The 15,727-nt window shown below is 29.4% G+C and overlaps 1 protein-coding gene across 3 annotated transcripts in view; it reads right to left on the reverse strand.

Annotated features, from left to right (window-relative positions):
- Positions 1 to 3,673: 3,673 nt before the first annotated feature.
- Positions 3,674 to 15,727, reverse strand: part of LOC105201122 (phospholipase DDHD1) — a 164,789-nt gene continuing 152,735 nt past the window's right edge. For all 3 annotated transcript variants that reach the window (XM_039446097.1, XM_039446095.1, XM_039446094.1), the window contains one exon: positions 3,674 to 6,395. In XM_039446097.1, coding sequence (XP_039302031.1) covers positions 6,247 to 6,395 — 149 coding nt within the window. In that variant the 3' untranslated portion in view covers positions 3,674 to 6,246. The remainder of the gene's footprint in view (positions 6,396 to 15,727) is intronic.

The following is a 15,727-nucleotide window of genomic DNA, read 5'->3' on the forward strand; positions in this document are numbered from 1 at the left end:
AATATTAAAAAATATGTTGCTGCTGTACCTATGCTTAAATTGATGATTGTAGAGCGAAACATTGTATTAGAACTGCAATAAATAATCAGCAGCACACTTTCTCTGAATAACGTGCCGTATTTAAAAGTATAAAAAAAGTAACAGTTTATACTTATTTTTGAAATTACACATAATGGTGGGACTCAAATATGATTAATTCGTACTGTTATTAAAACTTGTAATATTTACTTTATTCTTGTGCTTTAGAAAGAGAGAGAGAGAGAGAGAGAGAGAGAGATGTAATGCTATATTGGCAAAGTTACATTATTTAACTTTTGGTTTTTCGCTATAAAAAATGCTATAAATATTGCAAAGAACAAAATACTTAATAATCGTGATCGCGAGTGTATAGCGTTGACGCGTACCAGCAGGGTGCGGGGGCATGAGAGAGCGGTGTGGTGCCAAGTTATCCTTCCCCTCGCCACTTACTATCGCGGCGTCGCCTACAGTCGGGCCGCGGTGGGCGGTCCTACGGCTCAGGTGAGCGACCGCTTGTCTCTTCGTGTGCTATTATTCGGTCAACTTTAATATTTTATTACTCGAAAGTTATTGCAAATATTGCAAAATGGTATTAGACTTTTTGATTCATCTCGATCTCTTCTACCTCATCGTGATAATATGTATACATCGCTCTGGGACATCCTGTATATACAATATAACAACATGTCTGATAGAAAAAGGACGATACTTGTATATTAATAATAGATGATTAGTATTAATAAGTGTCAGTATTTTGATCAATTTTATAATTTAATAAGACTAAAGGACGATAAAATTACTTATACAATACACACTATCGTTCATAAATTTGGAAACACTTGTAATATTTTGATATTTCATAAAAAATTAAACATTTCGGTAAAAAAAATTGTAGAGAAGATTTCAAAAATACAATTAAAAAGAAATTTTTAATTTTTTAGTCGTTTAAGTCTTTTAGTTTTGTCTCTAGATATTTTGTTCTTAAATTATATAAAATGGAAAATTATTACTTCTTCAATACTTTCTTTTTGTTTTGAAACGTTGTAGCTTGAAGAAACATCATCAAACAAAGTTAAAAAAAAGTGTAACAAATTAAGAAAAGAAAGTTTCTTTAAAATAGGCTTTCTAACCTGTAAATTTTTTTTAAGCTTTAATGATTTCTCAAAATAATATAGAATTTTTTGTGTAAAATATCATTTCTCTTTCTGTGAAAACAAAATTGTTTTTCAAATTAAATATTTTTAAAATTAAAGAGTTTATGGAAAAAAAAAACAATTTTTCAAAAATTTTCAAAACTTTTTATATGTATTTAAATTTTTATAAAATATGAATAAATCTCAATCATTTCTAAACTTATGAACAGTGTATATACGTGTAAAAAATTATTGCCAAATATATTAAAGTGCTATTTAAACAGAATAATACAATCATCGCGTGCGTGCGCTTGTGTGTGTGTGTGTGTGTGTTATATTATTTTATTTCATTTTAAATTATTTGTGCATTGCATTTAAAATTAATTATATTTACATACATAAATTTAGTTTTTAAGAAAATTACATAAAGATTAGAAAAGAAAGGATTGAAAAACTTGTCCTTCGATAATTTTAAAGAATATGATTATAATTATTAGGAGATGTACAAGAGATAATGCAAACTTTTAATCGAATTCAAATTTCATGCTTTCAAGAAATTATAATTCAGAAGTGAATTAAAGTGCTAGTTTTCAAAGGCCAAATGGTTGATATTGAAAAGACATAATATATAAGAAGTAAACAATCTGTATATAATCTATCTTATCTAATTATCTTCAAAAGAAAAAAATAAAAGATCGCGCACTAACTTTGTTAGCGGTTTCAATTAAATTGGTTGCGATATTTTATAGATCTTAGTAAAAGATCATTAAAGATAAACAGTTTTTACTATAACATCATTTGAAAGTTGCTATTTTGAGTTCAATTGGATTGAAAATTATCTTTATCCACAGTCCAATTGTTTTTTAACTGTACAGGGTATTTATTTATAACTATATATATATTCCCAAATCACAACGTGTTTATACTATTGCTGGCATGTTGTTTGTAATTACATCATGTATTTCTATTAAGATTGCAGCAACCAAATCCGTGCATTTGTTATGTTCGTGAAGTTAGCACCGCCATTAAAAAAATAAATAAAAATGAAAATTGTGCTAAGTTGTGCTAGTCTAGGTTTGTGCTATATTGTGCCGCAAAAACTAATCACATACCTTAAAAAAAAAGGCAATAGATCACAAAAAAAATTTTTTTAATTTTTTTCAGCACTGCTATATTATCTAATTGACAAAATAAAAATTGTGCTTCAACTACTGTATAATTTGCTACAAAGTTTTCAACCGTATCTTCACTCATATTAAAAACAAAAATTAAATGTAAGGTATTTAAAAAAAAAAAAAAAACAACGCAAGAAAATCGTCACTATTCCTGAGGATTAGCCGTAGATCATTTGAAAGGGGTAAGGATGAAAACAAAATTTGATTTTTCCGAAGCTGCTCGAGTTGTGCCGGATTGAGCTACACGAGCACAACAACTTTTCTTAATGGCAAAATGACATCAGATCAACGTAATTTACGGTACAGCTAAAATTATTATAATTTTACAAATACAGATTGCTATAATTGCTATAAATTACTTGCGCGTGGTGTAAAAAATTTCTATGTTTGCAACATTTGTTCATGATCACCTTTGTTATAAATGTGAACCATAAATTGTATGAACATTATTTGTATCTTTATCCATGTAATTTTATTACATTAATGTATTACTATAAAAGTCTTCTTTTAACTAATAAAAAGATTCAAAATAATATTTATCTATGATTTTATCTATGATGAATAAATTTGTGTAAATGTAAAATATTTTTCATTTCCTAATATTTTCCTGGTCCTTTAAAAGAAATTTTATATAAATTAATAAAAACAATTTTTTCAATAGAAAGAAGAAAGTTGACACGAATGACTTCTTTTCTTTGTAAAACAAGTTATTAAAAACAAGTTTAGAATGAATAATAATTTTTTTCTGCATAATTCATCTTTTATTGTTCAAAGTATTCCGTACATACTGTGACATATCGTCCAAAACATTTGACTGATTTTAGCGATTTAAAAAAGTCACTATTATTTTATTATTACTATTATTATTATAAAATTTTTATTTCAACATTCATTGTATTGTACCGATTTGTCTTCAATGCTTTCTCGCGTAGTCAACGCCGTATGACACAAATCCGTTTTATTGTAAAAAATTAAACGTGCAGGTGGGTGTACCATGCGTATAGAAAGGTTTCTAATTATTTTTGGAAAATGGGAACGTCAAACGTACATCGTTAACTTTGTAATAAAATAAGCTTTATTTTGTTTATAAAAAAATAAAATTTTTTTTAAAAAAAGGTAAGAGGTGGAAAAAAGGTAAAAAAATTAGAAAAAAATTTTTTTATTGTTATAAGTACTTTTCAAGCCATTCAATTTTCAATTAAAACATTTTTTTCTATCTCTTATAGTTTCGACAATGTACGCTTCAAAAGTAAAAAAACCGATTTTCTTCAAAGATATATTTTACCCCATAAAAATGAGTATGGACATGTATAAAAAAATACGTGTCCCTTATTTTTATCTGTACTACAACATATTAAAGGCTCATCAAAATCGGAAGAACACACCTCTGTCCTTTTTCTTGTAAGTTTACTCTTAAATTATTACAACAACAATGTGATATGATGTAATAACGTTATAATATAAAGTATTTTAATTTTGCACGTATAATAAGTTTCAAAAATGATAAAATAGTAAAATATACAAACAATCTTAATATAAAAGAAAGTGTAACAACAAATTAAAATACGGATATGGTAATACCAGGCAAAAGCAGATTTTAGTGCTCAATAATTTTCTAAATAAATTTATAAACATTTACATTGGTTGAAGAAATGTTTTTTGCAATTAATTCTTTATAGTTTTTCGAGATTAGGAGGATTCATAGAGATGCGTATAGGCATCAAAAAATAATTAAATTAATTAGCAATTTAATTCCGTGATATTACATTCTTCTTAAAAAGTTGTGCTTTAAATCTGGCAAACATGTGGCAAACAGTTTGAAAGAATTTTGTAAATGTTTATAATTTAAAATAGTAAAGTATCATAATATAGTTTTTATACAATATAAAGAGTGGCCAACACACAGAAACTGGTGTTTAATACATATTAGTGGCGTAAATCAGAATAACCTAACCTAGAATTTTGATGGCGTAATTCAGAAAGAAGCGAAACTTAGACATATCTCTGTCCTTATCTTTCTTACTAAATAATCATATATTGATGTATTCAGGCCTAAATCAATTAGACGTGTAATAAGTAAATTCTCTCATAGTATAACAATCTTGTTCAATCTAATTCATCCTGTGTGTGTGCGTGTGTGTGCACGCGCGCGTGCGTACAAAAATTCGTAAACATCATTTCACTTGACTCCTCTGTAAGATCGATAACACATTTAGCATATATGGCATTAATTTTAAAATGTTATTTATATAGAATGTAACTAAAAAAACATAGAGTGTATCACGAGATATAGGATATCTCGTCAATAGACGAACGCTGATTTGTGAACTTTAATACCGTATACTACGAACAAAATGCTCCGATCAAAAAATGACTCGGAACTTTTCAATTTGTATTCCTATCCTATATCTCGTGATACACTCCATGTTTTTTTAGTTACTGTATACAGGATGTCACAAAATATTCACTTATGCTCTCGTGAGTTGATGAAGCAAGTCATACTGAGAAGAAGAGTTTTTTTACCATTTTTCATTATTCGCAAAATTTACCAAAATAAAAATTAGTAAAATTCGGTGAATGAGCGAGACACGTACGTGCGCGGCTTTACGCAACTTCGCGTGTGTTTGGCAACCGAGCGCCAGCGCGCTGGTCGGTAAACAATGCTGCTTCTCTCTCCTTACCGCACCACCCACCGCGACTTCCCTTGGCGATCGACGGGCGGTCCCTGTGTACGGTGGGAAAAATATGCGCTCATTCGCCAAACTTTACTAATTTTTATTTCGGTAACTATTGCAAATTATGAAAAATGATAGAGGACTTTTCTTCTTAGTATGACTTGTTCTATGAACCCATGAGAGCATAAGTGAATATTTTGTAGCACCATATATATGGCAATATATGTAACACAGACAATCAACGAAAATACAATAGTCGTGTTAATACATTTGTTATAAAACTATTCGAAAACAATTGCGATGTCATAACAAGTCTTAGAGAATTTTAATTAAACTTAATAAATATCTTGTGCATTTATAAACTATATCCATCAGGTGGTAACATAATTTATTATTTTCTAGGTAGAAAATTTTGAATAATTTTGATATAATTTCGGCAAACTTTTCATTAAATTGGACAAAATTTCAATAAATGATCAACGCAAAATTTTAATTATATTTTGTTAATTATATTTGAAAACATTAATTTCTATGTACAATGAGCAACAAACATGACATTTTAAAGAGAATTCAATGAAAATTTAACGAAATTTAAAGAAATTTTAACAAAAAATTATTATTACTTTTAATAAAAAATTAGGAAATTTTATCGAAATTGTAATGAATATTTGATGAAATTGTAAAAAATAATTGCAGATACTTCATAATGATAAACTAATGACATTATATTGACATTAAAATAAATTTTTTTATAAAATTGCAACGAGAAATTGCAAATATTTTGTAAATTAATGACATTTTATTGAGACTAATAATTTTTGAATAAATTTTGATGAAATCATTAATCAAAATATTCCAAAATAAATATAAAATTCAACAAAATATCATCAAAATTATTGAAATTTTCTACCAAGGTTCCTTTCATACGTCTTCTATGATACAAAGCTCATGCTATACAAATGTCGATTACCTAGTAACAATTCAGTATAAAGAAGTTATTTTTCGACAACGTGTATTCGTCCCGTGTAACTTACGAGGCAATTATTATCAAATTATACAAACGATATATAAAACAATCGGATTTTTATAGAATTTGCAGCGTTATTGTATCGTTTCTCCGTTATCACAGATTGTTTTGGTGGTAGGCCTAATTGACGATATTACGTTTTAGAGAAGGCCTATTAATGGACTAGAGTATTTCAGTAGAAATTGTTGGGATACCACGCTAAGGTGTTTAAACCGCCATCAAGTTTCCAGCGTCGGGAAAAGTCTTGTCAATACAAAATAAGCCACGTCGTAGTTACTCCAATATGCCGTATGCGCTGTTACAGTATATAGATAATTCCTTCCTAAGCCAACTGCACGTAGCACGTAATCCAATCGTTGCGCTAATTCTACACAGAAAAAATATTAGAATCAAATTAAGTAAACTTTGAAAAAACTACAGCATAAAAAAACTGAACGTATACATATATGTATTTTCGATGTATTTTTATTTTCTGATTACAAAAATACTAAATTTGGCGATGCTTATTTTGGCAGCTACCTAGAAAAAGCATGTGAAAAAACCGCAGAAAATAGTTTTATTATGATTAGAGAAAAATAGACAAGACAGGGTGGCGAGGTAAGACGGTGTTCCTTTGTATCGCACGATTCGATGCAAGAATCACAATCGAGCATACGCGTTAGATGTGACCCCTCAATTATTAAAAATTACTCAAGCCAATAAAGTTAGGCAACTACATTAGACCATAATTTAAGTAAGACCATAATTTATATTTTTTGCGAAGTTATAATATTAACTTATAACTTTATCTCATTTTTTCACTTGTGACATTAATATTAAATTATGAAAACCTAGCTTTCATTATCAAACCTTAACAATTCCGTCTTGCCCCTCCTTCGCCTACTTATTATTTTTAAATTTGAGTGTATTGTCGTATGATTGTATGTATACTCGAATGTTATATTTTTGTTATTTAATTTTTTATTTGGCTAATATATACATTTTGAGTTAAGCAAAATTATTCAACAGCATAACGATTGTCATTTTAGAGTAGAGGAATGTGTTTAAAAATATTAGAGATATCATTTTATCTTTGTTTAATGTTACTCAAGAATAAAATGATATCTCTAATGTTTCTAAACGTTGGAAACTTCTAAACAATAAAAAATTAAAAATATATTGTATGATTTTGTAATAAAATACTGTGTATTTTTTAACTAAATCAATTTCTAAATTTGTTTTTAGGGTATTTATATTATTATTTCATTTTCTCTTTCATTTATTACGCAGTCGTCAAAGTTTTATAAATTATGTGCTAAATAATAAATATTTCATATCTTTGAGTTTACAATTTATTAAATAATACTTTGACGAATATACTCAAGTTTCAATATAAAATATTAATAAAATATTAATAAAATTATTAAATAAAATGTAAATAAATGTAAATAAATTGTAAATAAATTTCTGTCTTTTCCTTTATACTGTAGATTTAATTAAGTAAAGATTTAATATATTATAATGCTTTTGCTTGTGATTTATTCTATATGCTTTATTTTATGTACGAGTCTCGCTAATCTTTTTAGTATACATTATTTTTAGTATATTGTAAAGTCATTTATTTAGTAAGGCAAAGATTTAATAGATATATTCATTATCATTAAAATCTAAGTAATACTTTATAAACACATACACACGTGTAGCGAGAATAATAATTCGCTGGCAATAATTTTTAATAAAAAAATTTATTCAATTATTCTTTGTGTTAAAAAGGGGTGGCCCTGAAAAGGGCCGTTTGGTTTTTTAGTTAATGTCGGCTCTTCTTAATTGGCAATTGATAATGAGCATCTCTGGAAGATCTAGATGATGTAGGGGTTCTTGAAGAAGAAAGATCCTTGGATGATGAAGTTTCTCTTCTAGGCCAGGAGAAAGACATTTGAATACCTTGGGAAACTCTAGAGGATGTTGTTTGAGTTTCTTCTTTTCTATTTGGTGACCTTGGAAGAGGAGAGATCTATCTCTCAGAAACGAGTAGAATATCTTCACTTCCTCTGATTCTTGGATCTCCAAGAGAGTAGCTTAATTGATATTCAGCAGAAGTTCTTGGGTAGCCTTTGGTTTTCAGAATATCTAATCAAATTAATTTCCAATCAGCCATTGGATTAGCAAGATTTGAAAAGGATATCTTGGTCTCCGAAATCTCTTCCTTATTTACTATTTATGGCTTCTTTTTAATTTGTGGCTTCTTCGCCATCTGGTTTTTAATTTACAACTTCTATTCTTTCTTTTGTTCAATTTTTATGAAATAATAATTTTTATAATTTATTTTTCTTCCTGAAGTGTATTCTTTTTCATTTGTTTTTGTAATTTATTTTTCAGAATTTTTATTTTATAATATCTTATTTTATGTGTGATCGGAATGATCGCCACATTACCCTCTTAATTGTAATAAAGCTATTTTATTTGATTTTGAAATGGACAATTGGGAGAGAAATTCGTCCTGTTTTTGATCTCTTTTTGTGGAGTTTCTTTAGTTTCTTTAATTTTGGATGGATTATTTTCTTCTTTTAAAAGATATGCTAGTTTTAATCTATCTATAGAAATGTTTACTGCTTTTCCATTTATCTTGATTTTGAATGTTTTTGTAGACATATTCTACTGAAGTTGCATTTAGATCTTCTTTCCATGCTGTTTTAATTTCTAACAGTACAATGGGTAAGACTTCTGTCTATCCTTCAGTTTCATGACATTTTATTGCTGCTTTTAGTTGTCTATGGAATCATTCCACTAATCCGTTTGATGCTGGATGATATGTTGTTGTTTGGATATGCATTACTCCAGTTAATTTCATAAATCTTCTAAAAAGGTCTGCTTCAAATTGTCGTCCTTGATCAGTTATTATTCGGTAAGGTACTCCATATCAAGCTATCCATTTATAAAAGATTTTCTTTGATATTGTTTCTGCTGAAATATCTTCTACAAAAATTGCTTCTGGCCATCTTAAAAAACGATCGACTATAGTTAGACAATATTTGTATTGATTTGATATTGATAACAGTTCAACAATATCAACGTGGATGTGTTCAAATCTTCTTGTACAAAGATTAAATTTTTTTATTGGTAAAGAATTACATCTAGTCACTGTTGATTTTTGACCCTGAACACCGTTTTTTATCCACATCTTACAATCTTTTTATATAAGTGATCATACAAATCTTTTAGCTGTCGAATTTGCTCCTGGATGTGAAAGGCCATGTAGGTTTTTAAAAACCTGCTTTCTAAATGGCTCAGTCACGAATGGTTGGGCTATTGATGAATTTGTGTTACATATTAATATCTTTGTTGATCCTGGAATCAATAATTTCTCGAGTTTTATTCGAGTTTTTCTTTCTTTGAGAAATTCCTGGAGTTCTGTGTTTTCCTCTTGAGATTTAGCCAACATTTCTAAATCAACTTCTTTTAAAATTTTTTTTACTCTTGAGAGCATATCGGCAACTATATTATCCTTTCCATAAATATGTCGTACGTCTGTCGAAAATTATCCTATATATTTTAGATGTCTAGTTTGTCGGGGGAAACTTCTCAAAGGATCTTGTTTGAAAGCATAGATAAGCGGCTCGATAAGCGGTTTGTGATCTATACAGATTACAAATATTCATCCTTCTAGGAGATGCCGAAAATGTTTTACTGCTGTATATTGCTAATAATTCTCTGTCAAAAGGACTGTATTTACTTTGAGCGTTGCTGAATTTTTTACTCATAAATGCCAAAGGTTGCCATCCTTTTTCAGTTTGTTGTTGGATAACAGCAAATTTCTTTATCTGATGCATCTGTTGTTAAAGTTATTAGCGCATCAGGCTCAAGATGTGCCAATATTGTGGCTTGTGAAAGATTTTTTTTACATTTCGAGAAAGCTTCTTCCAATTCTGTTGTCCAAGCAATTGGTATTTTCCCTTTTGTTTCAGGTCTTTTTAGTACGTCATTTAATATCGCTTGATCTTTTGCGGCTTTTGGAATAAATTTTCTATAAAAATTTATCATTCCCAAAAATTGCCTAAGTCGTTTTAAAGTTTTTGGTTTAGGAAACTCTTAAATTGTTTCCACTTTTTCAGGAAGTAGTTTTGTTCCTTCCGCTGAAACTTGATATCTCAGAAACTTGACTTTTTGTTGTCCAGAAATACATTTTACTGGATTGATTCTTACGCCTTATGTATTGAAACGATTAAAGAGTTGTCGTAAATATTCTTCGTGTTTTTCAAGAGTTGCTACTAAGATGTCATCAATATATGTATAGCAGAAATCTAATCCATAAAGTACTTCGTTGATGAATCTTTGAAAAATTTGGACGGAGTTCCGTAGTCTCTCATATATCTGTATTCAAAAAGTCCAAAAGGAGTAGTAATTGCTGTTTTTGGAATATCTTCTGGATTGACAGGTATTTGATTATGTGCTTTTACCAAATCAAGTGTATTAAAGACATGTTTTTGATGTAGTGTATGCGCAAAGTCTTCAATATGGCGTATAAGATATCTATCAGGAATTGTGCTTGCATTCAATCTTCTGTAATCTCTGCATGGTCGCCACGCATTATTTGGTTTAGGAACCATATACAATGGAGTGGTCCGTGGACTTCTTGAAGGTTAAATGACCCCCTCTTGAAGAAGATCAAATTCTAACTTGGCTTGTCTGGCTAACCTTCTTGGTCTACAAGCTTCTGGTGGACTTGGCGTAGTTTTAATATAGTGCACTGTTTTATGCTTTTCAACTCGTTTTTGTTGACTGTGTAATAATTGGATATTCTTTGACAATTTTATGAAATCTTGATTCTTCTATTAACCCTTAAACCGATCCTGTAAAATCCGGAAACATATTTTTGGGTCTGGGAGACTTTTTCAACTTTGAGAAGCTATAATTTTGATTACAATCAATATTTTTCTACGATTTTTTTTTTAAACAAAAGTTCAAAATCTCAGGAGTGTGATTGCATAATTGGCATTGCCGACAAATAATTTATTGTGAAGTTATAAAAGCAAAACCATTAAGCAAAAATGAGAAATTGGTCAAAAATTCACTTTTCCTTCAAAAAATCATATCTTCACAACAACAAACATTTAAGGACTTTCAAATACGGCGTTTTAAAGCTAAAAAGTCACACTTTCAAAATAAAATTTGGCAAAGTCATTTCTTTTAAAAAGTATAATTATGTAACATGGAGAATATGAGGCATTTTTGGGCATCTAAAAATCCACTTAAAAAAAAAAATCATATCTTTGCAACAAAAAATTTTAAAGAACTTTACAATGCAGCGTTTTAAAGCTAAAGATTCATACTTTCAAAAAAAAAAATTATATTATTGTCATTTCTATTAAAAAATGTACTTCTGTAACAAGGCGAATATGAGGAAGTTTTGATTAAATCGTGTCTAAAATTGAAAATTGATGTGTTTCATGATATATTTCGGAAAAAGTCTTTTTTCTACAACGTTTTATAGTATTCCAACTTTAAACAGAGTATATGCGAGTAGCATCTGCAAATCGACCTGTTCGAACGTATTTTGTCCAGTCTTTTTATGTAAAATACTCACAAAAAAAGTTTCACTTACACACTATATGGATCGCATTGACCCTAACAAAACTTTGTTGCCGTGCCGTTCGAATTCTAGTTGACCAAAAAAGTTGATCAACTATATCAATCGAAAGAGGAGATTTCAAACTTTTTTTACGTCTTGGTCCGAACCTCCTATCTCATTCCGTCTTCACATAGTAAGCGTTCAAAACTTCATATGGGGTCTCTCAGACCCACTTACGTGTTTAAGGCTTTAACAAAAATTGTTTAATATTTTCTTGAATATCCGTGTACTGTTATTTTTGTTTCGGCGTCAATTAATCTCTTCTTTCTTAAATCAGGCAAAAAATGGAAATTTGTTAAGAAGTCAGCTCTAATTATTGGTTGAGTAACATCGGCTATAATAAAACGCCATGGAAAAGCTCGCCAAAGTTCGAAATCTGGTTGTAGAGTAATTATTCCATAGATTGTTATCACCGATCTATTAACAGCATAAAATTGATAAGTCTCTGCTTTTGGTTTCCTTTTTAAAGTTTTAAGGTATAAGGATAGACGCTCATGTTTGAGCCTGTGTCAATGAGGTACTTGATATTAAAAGTATAATCCTTTATAAACAGGCGGCTTTGTTCTAGGTTGATATCATTGGCCGCCATCAATGACTCCTTTCTTCGTTTTTTGCTTTCTAATTACATGGCTTGATACATTTTCGTGCCTCCTTTCCAAATTTTCGATGATAATAGCGAACATCTTTTTGTGGGGTTATTTTATTATTAAATTTTCGTCTTTGATGATTTTGAAAACGACTCCTACTGCGACTTCTTGAACGATCTCTATTAAATTTCTTCATTTTTGAGAACTGTGTCGTCAGTGCTGAGACTTGCTTTGTCAGTATCTCTAACTGCTGTTCCAAAGTTGTTTGCTTTGATTCTTCTTCAGAGGATGGCCAAGACTATTGTTTTGTTACTGTTGACTGCGTGGATTCGATCAGCTTTTTCAGCAATGTCCTCAAGCCTATCTTCAGTTGCCAAGATTGCTTGCATAAATGAAAGAAGTCGTCCTAGCCATAATGTCCAAAGAAGTTCTCCAGATACAGTTGTTTCAACAAGTGTACTTAGATGGCGGAGAAATTGTGATGATTTACGATCCCCAATTTCTTCATGTTCTAGAAGTTGACGTATCCGTTGTGTTTGTGAATCAGTCAGCCGTTGAATTAATGCCTTCTTGATGGAATCGTATTTTTGTTGAGCAAGAGGATGTGTAATAACGTCCTTGATTTCTTTTGCCTCCTTTGTTTCTATACGAGAGAGTACATAAGCATATCTTGCTTCATCATCGGTTATTTTTCTCAAATTGTCTTTTGAATTGAGCAAACCAAAGTTTCGGTTTTGTAAAGTTTAAAAAATAAAAAATACAAAAATATTATACAGCATGTCCAAATTATTAATAACTAAATTATCCCTCACTAGAGCAGGTCAAACTGAGCAGACTTCTATCGTTTTCCAAACTTCGTAATTAACGAGATATTACAATAGATTACTGAAAATCGTCAATTAGTCCTATTTCACCTCGTGCTTGCATTCGGCAGTAACACAAGCGGATTCAACTATCTTTAATAATTAATATCTATTAGTTAATTAGTGTGAAGTTTACAAAATGATAGAAGACTTTTCTGCTCAACTTGATCTCCTCTATCAGCTCGTCAGATGTAATCCGGTCATTATATCCAAACATCTTGTACAATATTTTATTTGTTATCTTTTAAACTATACAAAATTCGAAGATGGGATCTTTGTAAATAATCTTTGTAAATAATATCATAACATTACGAATATATAATCGTAACATTATTATCGTAAAGTTTTAGCCCAATTGAAAAATGTTCCTTTTTGGGCTACAGCCGATAATAAATATAAAATATTCAATGTTAAGTGCTAAAATAATTATCACCGTTTAACGAAACATCCCTACATCTTTGTTAATAATCTATTAAATAAATCAAGAAGAGTTCAAAAACTCAAGAAAAAAAAACACCAAATGACCTTCATAAGGAATAACTTTAATGTATTCAATGCATAATAATAATTCTGCGTGTATAACGTGTACCCGAATTATTCTAAATAAGAATGCATTATTGAATACATACCTAATAAGCTACCTTCAAGACAGAAAACATTATTAAGTGTCAATAAAGCAGACTGTAATTGTTCTGGGGTGTTAAAACAAATGTGCTGTAAAGCATTCTAACATGAAAACAGTTGAAGTTACGTGAAAGTCATAATCTTTTTTTTGTAGAAAACTTAATTTCCTACATTTTTGTATGAAAATTTTTTCATGAATGATTTCGAAGATAATCATGAAATATTTTTGTCACATGTTTTTTTTTAAAATAGTAGCCAAAATATGACAAATCGCTAAATTTTATTATCATATTTGTTATCAGAAAGCAAAACTACATCTAAAATGTATACATGTACACGTTTCACTTTCTGATGCTGTAGCTTCTCCAAAGATTTACCCAAATTGAAATTAATATATTCTATTTAAGTCATTATTTATATAAATAAGAAATTACAACATTATATATATAAGTAATAAGTTATATTCTTGCTTATACATGAAAGAACTATATTTTAATATAAAGGATATCCCATTTTAAAGGATTCACACAAATATCTCAGAAACATAGCGTTAAACCGAAAAATGTTTCAAACAAAGATTTTATGACATTGAGGAGAACATAAGATGATACCATTGGTATGATCTTGGGTGACATTGTTAAAGTTAGGGCAAAATCACTTGAATTTTTTTAATGGACCGTCTTACTTTTCATTGTATATTCGTGTAGCTTATCTCAAAAGCTTGCCTAAACATTATAACAAAGTACTTAATGAAAAAGTATTTTGTTATAGTGGAAAGCTCTTGAGATAAACTACAAGAATATGCAATAAAAAATAAGGAAGTTCCATAAATATTTAAATTAAAAATTTAAATTCAAAATTCAAAGTAATCTTGCCTTGACTTTAACAACGCCACCCAAGGTTACACCAATGGTACCATCTTATATCCTCTTCAATGTCATAAAACCTTTGTCTGAAACATTTTTCGATTTAACGCAATGTTTCCGAGATATTGAGTGAATCACGTAAAGTTAGCATATCATATTTTGGCATCCCATGAAACAAGGATAGTTCTGTTCGCATCCATTATAGTTCTACAGTTCTGGATAATTTTTAGCAATAGTTCTATCGAATTACGCCAAAAAAATATTTAAAAATATGAGACTAACTTCCCATTACATCTTCCAGCATCTCATCGAATTTCGATTGTATGAACCATAAACTACAAATATTCAAAAAGTTCTACCGTTTTTATCCATCATATCAATAGTTCTGGCCATAAAAACAATAAAAAAAATTTTTTATTTTCTTTAAATGCATTTCATACGCTAGAAGGTAACATGCCTGCATCACTATTGGTAGTTCTCAGTCCCTAATATCACATACATTACAATTCTATCAAAAAACAATAACTAAACTATTTATTTATAATTATTATACACATACAAAGTGCTGAAATATGATATGCTAGCCTCCCTATTGATAGTTCTAGCTTTGTAGAAGAATAAAATCACAATTCTCAGTCCCTAATATCACTTTAATAACAATACTATGAAAAAATAAACAATACTATGAAAAAACAATAACTAAACTATTTATTTATAATTATTATGAACGTCCAAAGTGCTTAAATGTAATGTGCTGGCGTCACTATCAATAATTCTGGGTTTTAAGGAGCATGAAGTCATTGTTTTCACGCTCTAGTATCATTATAGTTCTATTCAGAAACAATCATTAAACCATTTGTTTATAATTATTATACACGTCCAAAATGCTTCAATGTGATATGCTAGCCTCCCTATCAATAGTTTTGGATTTAAACGAGCATGAAATCATAGATCTCAGTCCTTAGTATCATATACATTACAGTTCTATTCAGAAACTATCATTAAACCATTTATTTATAATTATTATACACGTCCAAAGTGCTTAAACGTGATATATTAGCGTCACTATTGAAAGTTCTGGGTTTGAACGAGCATGAAATTATAGTTTTCACTCCCTATTATCATATACATTACAGTTTTAACCAGGAATA

The sequence above is a fragment of the Solenopsis invicta genome, chromosome 2 (genome assembly GCF_016802725.1).
Source record: "Solenopsis invicta isolate M01_SB chromosome 2, UNIL_Sinv_3.0, whole genome shotgun sequence".
Lineage (NCBI taxonomy): Eukaryota > Metazoa > Arthropoda > Insecta > Hymenoptera > Formicidae > Solenopsis > Solenopsis invicta.